At 38.3% G+C, this 4,458-nt stretch overlaps 1 protein-coding gene across 1 annotated transcript; it reads right to left on the bottom strand.

The window, feature by feature from the left end:
* Positions 1 to 341: 341 nt before the first annotated feature.
* LOC145072859 (serine/threonine-protein kinase AGC1-7-like) lies at positions 342 to 2,439 on the bottom strand. Its single transcript, XM_079019339.1, has 3 exons — positions 2,266 to 2,439; positions 1,542 to 2,078; positions 342 to 1,434 (listed from the first exon to the last, which is right to left on the bottom strand). The coding sequence occupies exons 2-3, from the start codon at positions 2,036 to 2,038 to the stop codon at positions 528 to 530; spliced, it is 1,404 nt and encodes a 467-aa protein (XP_078875465.1). The 5' UTR covers positions 2,039 to 2,078; positions 2,266 to 2,439; the 3' UTR covers positions 342 to 527.
* Between the last annotated feature and the right edge of the window lie 2,019 nt (positions 2,440 to 4,458).

Here is a 4,458-nt window from a genome sequence, read left to right as displayed (position 1 = left end):
ACATTACATTGTGAATTTATGATTGACAAATATTCTCTTTTCTTTATGACGTGGCGTTAAATGACAAACAAGTCCGTCAAGCATTGTTATTTACAACTGATAACTTTTTTAGTATTGCACCTAGGTTTGGTAACACGAAATTTATCCATTCCTTTGAATTGTTCCTTTTATTGTGACCTTGAACATGAAAAATGATTTTGGTTTTGAATTTTGAGTCGTGTGATTTCCTAATTCTTTTTTGTCACTCCAAACAGCCCCCTATCTTGTTATCATGTGTCTAAATTAATGCATTTACATAGCAATTAAGGTTAGACTATCACACGAAAGCGATATTTGGACATTGTCACAATAAAAGTACATTGAGGTTCAAAACACGTAGAACCCGAAAGGAACAAAAGCTAATGCATATGTAAGTATGTATATATTAGGTATCTGCCATCTAGTGGATTGATCAATCAATACATGGACTTAGCTTTGTACATTCTAGTATGGAAGACTAAGTGATGGGTGGAGATTTCTTGAATATACTAAAAGTACTCAAAGTTAGTATAAGAAGGATCAGTAGAGCTGCTCTTAGTGCTAGCACCTGCATTTCCAGCTGACACTTTCTTGTCGGAAGATTGGCTTCCTGCGGTCTCCTTGCTAGCAAATTGGCTGAAATCAACAGGATCTGGTATGTGCGGTGGATGTGCACTCCTTACGAGTGCCCAATTCACACCCTCGAAGAATGGATGTTGTTTAATCTCCGTTGCACCTCTCCTATACGCGATTCTCTTTTGTGGCTCCTTTACTAACAGACCCTTTATCAGATCCCGAGCCATATGGCTGATATGGGGATTTTCTGGAAATCTTAACGGTTGTCCAACTACGTTAAACAGTGTGGCTCGATTCCCTTGTCCTTTGAATGGTGTTGTTCCATGCAATAGCTCATACAAGAATATGCCAAATGTCCACCAATCCACTGCGCTCCCATGACCTTCACCTCGTATGATCTCCGGCGCTAGGTATTCATGGGTTCCCACAAACGACATTGACCTCACGTTAGTTGGCTCTGCCATTAGCTCCGGAAGGGAACCTCCAACAAAGAGCCCAAAATCTGATTTCGCTTTGCGATTCTTCTTTGAAGGTAGGATCCTTGGAAAAAAGTTCATTGCTTGATTGCTACTCTGCACCACGCTGTCGTCTTCCACCACATGACCACTTCCACCACCTCCGCCTCCACTGCCACCATTGGCCCCAATATGGTTGCCTCCATGCACGGAGGAGGACTTGACTAGAGTTGGATTAACAGAACAACGGAGTGAAAGGTCAAAATCAGAGAGCATGATATGACCTTCATCTCTAACAAGTACATTTTCTGGTTTCAGATCCCTGTACACAATCCCTAACATGTGCAGGTATTCAAGTGCCAACAATATTTCTGATGCAAAAAACCTGAACCAATCCAAGTTCAAACAACAAAAACGAAAGAAAGAAAGAAAAAGATGAGACAATCATCCATATTATATATGAATAATGGAAAACAGATGTTGATATGATACCTAGTTGCTTCCTCGGTAAAATGCTTGTGGGGTTGCTTCTGTCTAAGAGTATGGAGATTACCTCCGCTGCAGAATTCCATGACCAAACAATAAAACTTATCGGTCTCAAAGTATGAATAGAGAGTCGGCAAAAAGGGATGATCAAGAAGACCGAGGATCTCTCTTTCCGTCTGAGCACGAAGCAGTTTGTTCCGACTAGCTAGCGAAGCTTTGTCCATCACTTTCATGGCAAAGAAGGCGTTGGTTCCTCTAAGTTCTACAAGATACACGCTGCCAATATCTCCATACCCAAGTCTCTTCAATAGTTTGAAATGGCTAAGCCCAATATCATGATCTCTTGAAATAATAGAATTGATGGCTTCCCATCGGACATCTCCACCTGTATGCGGTCTTAAGACAGGTGCGTTTGATGATGACGAACTTTCCATGCTATCACTATGCGCATGATGGCTATCTTTATCGTTTTGATTGCCTCGTCCTCTAGCTGTATTAGGCATATTATGATGGTAGTTTTTTCTTATGTTATATGATTCCTAGCTGCATTTCGTAAAGGAATTGAATTATACTTGCGTTCATATTTGCATAGGCTTTGTGCATGCCACAATAATCTAATATAATTTGCCTTAACCAAGAATGAACCAAATGGAACAACAATGTAAAAAGCTTTTAATTTGATCCAATCCTACGACCATGCATCAAAAAAATTATTTTAAGAGGAAGTTACCTTTAAAGGGGTTGATCAAGGGTACGTAAGATATATGTATATATGGATGCTTCTTGGAGTTAATTGATGTTAAACTTACAACAAGGAACTTGTTTCTTATCAAGATAAAAATCTCCCCTCGCAATGAGAGGATTTGACTTTAGAAATCTTGATCTCTTACCTCCAAGCAAGTGTTTGAAATCAAAAAGGGTAAAATTAATAATACATACCCAACAAATCTTATTAATTAAAATGAGGTAGAAAGTTAGTTACGTGGAAGTCCAAATATGGACTGTTTGGGGCTGTCCATTCGTTTGTCTCTAATCATGAATTACACCTATTTTGCCGCTGCTCCACATTATATAACATTTACAAAATTCGTGTATCCAATGCATATCAAAATTCAAAATTTATAGGGTAAGTATACAACCGTTATATCTTTTTGACAATATGCAAATGAAAGCATAAGAGGAATCAATGGAGAATCTCCCAAAAATTAAAATCTTTCACTCCATGATTTCACACGTTAATGTTGGTATAAAATAATATTAATCGCTATTAAAAAAAGATATAGTTGTAATCAATTGCTCACTTTTATGTAGATATTTTCAAAATTTTTGAAGTTAAATAAAGTCTAAACGCAACTACTAAAAGATTTTCATAGATGTAGAGATAAACGTGCAACAAATTGTGTTGATTTTTTTTATGAAGAAATTAATTCTTTTAAAAATCACATCGATAGATCTTTGTCATGTCATAACAATTTAATGTAAAGAAACAAAAAGTATCAAACGCGAAAGGTATAAACGTTTGTAGATTTTCTATGGATGGTTTCTCATATTTTGTCGCTTTGCATGAGGTCGCTTTCAAGCAGTCTGCCCCACAGTGAAAACCTCACTCCCAAGTCCATGTGCCCACGTGAGGGGAAACTCCTATTAGATTAATAAGCGTGTGTTTCCCTTCTACCCGTCCAAAAATGTAACATCCCAAAAATCAAAGTAAAATTTCCATTTTTCCGAAACAATACCAAGATAATAGTTGTTTACAAAAACATTGTTTCAAAAGTATAATTTATAAATCAGAGTATCCAAGAATCCAATAACATAAAATTTGAACGATGTGTACGATCACGTCATCATCTTATCCCAATCATCTGAAATACCTGAAACAATAAACTAAAATTGTAAGCATAAAACTTAGTGAGTTCCCTTAATATACCACCGTACAAACATATAACAACATGCATACTGGGTCCACAGATAACATAATGGATTACCTCCAAGCCCACAACATGAGTCTGGCTTGCCTTTCGGCCCACAACTCATGTTTAGCTTGCTCCCAAGCCCACATTATAAGTCTGGCTTGCCTTACTGGCCCACAACTTATGTCAGAAAGGCTCCCGAGCCTACAACATAAGTCTGGCTTGCCTTACTGGCCTACAACTTATGTATGGCTTGCTTCTAGGTTTATTGGCTTTCGTACATAGCAGGATTGCTCCAACCTAACCATACCATGTCTACATATACATAACAGATGACGTGTATCCAGCAAAAATAGAATCATATAACCAGTCAGACAAACAGGCAGATCTATAGATCACTACCGCATAGCAACATCCTATATACCAGGACACAGATATAACAGATCACTACAACAAAGCAACATCCTCTATACTAGGATACATAACCTAGTGGGTCGGAATTGGTACCTTCGACCCATGAGTACAGTGAAGAAAACTCAACTTTCAGTCTGAACGGATAGCTGGATAGGATACTGCTCCGAATATCAGCTCCACCAGTCATCTAAACAACAATACTGATAAATCTCAACTATAACTCAAAATAACCAAAAAACCCTTAAGTCCAACTTGGTCAAATCCTGGTTAAAGTCATCCAGTTGACACCCACATCGTGGCCACTCAATCCAGTCTCGGTTAAAATCTGCTACCACGTTGTGGCAAACATGCCACCACCCCGTGGCCATACCCGGACAAAATACGCATGATAAGTCCTGCCACCAAGCCGTGGTCTTCAGTCTAAAAGGATTTTCTTAAATAAAGTCTTAATCCATAAGGACTAAGGCTAAAATCATCAGATCTGATCCCTAATAGCTTCATAATGGATAAAGTTTCCAACTTTATCCATTAGGATGGTCCAAACCACAATGATCTAGGCTTTACGTCTCAAAGGGACCCAAAAATGCATCTTTCTCCAC

This window comes from Lactuca serriola, chromosome 9 (genome assembly GCF_051521515.1).
Source record: "Lactuca serriola cultivar US96UC23 chromosome 9, Lser_US96UC23_V15, whole genome shotgun sequence".
In the NCBI taxonomy this organism is placed as follows: domain Eukaryota; kingdom Viridiplantae; phylum Streptophyta; class Magnoliopsida; order Asterales; family Asteraceae; genus Lactuca; species Lactuca serriola.
The sequence above is the reverse complement of the archived record's forward strand: the minus strand, read 5'-3'. Positions and strand labels throughout refer to the sequence as shown.

Excerpts from the sequence above, each read along its gene's own strand:
- LOC145072859 (XM_079019339.1), bottom strand. The coding sequence starts at position 2,038 with ATGCCTAATACAGCTAGAGGACGAGGCAATCAAAACGATAAAGATAGC. Across the intron at positions 1,435-1,541 it reads TTTACCGAGGAAGCAACTAG|GTTTTTTGCATCAGAAATAT; the intron begins GTATCATATCAA and ends GGATTGGTTCAG.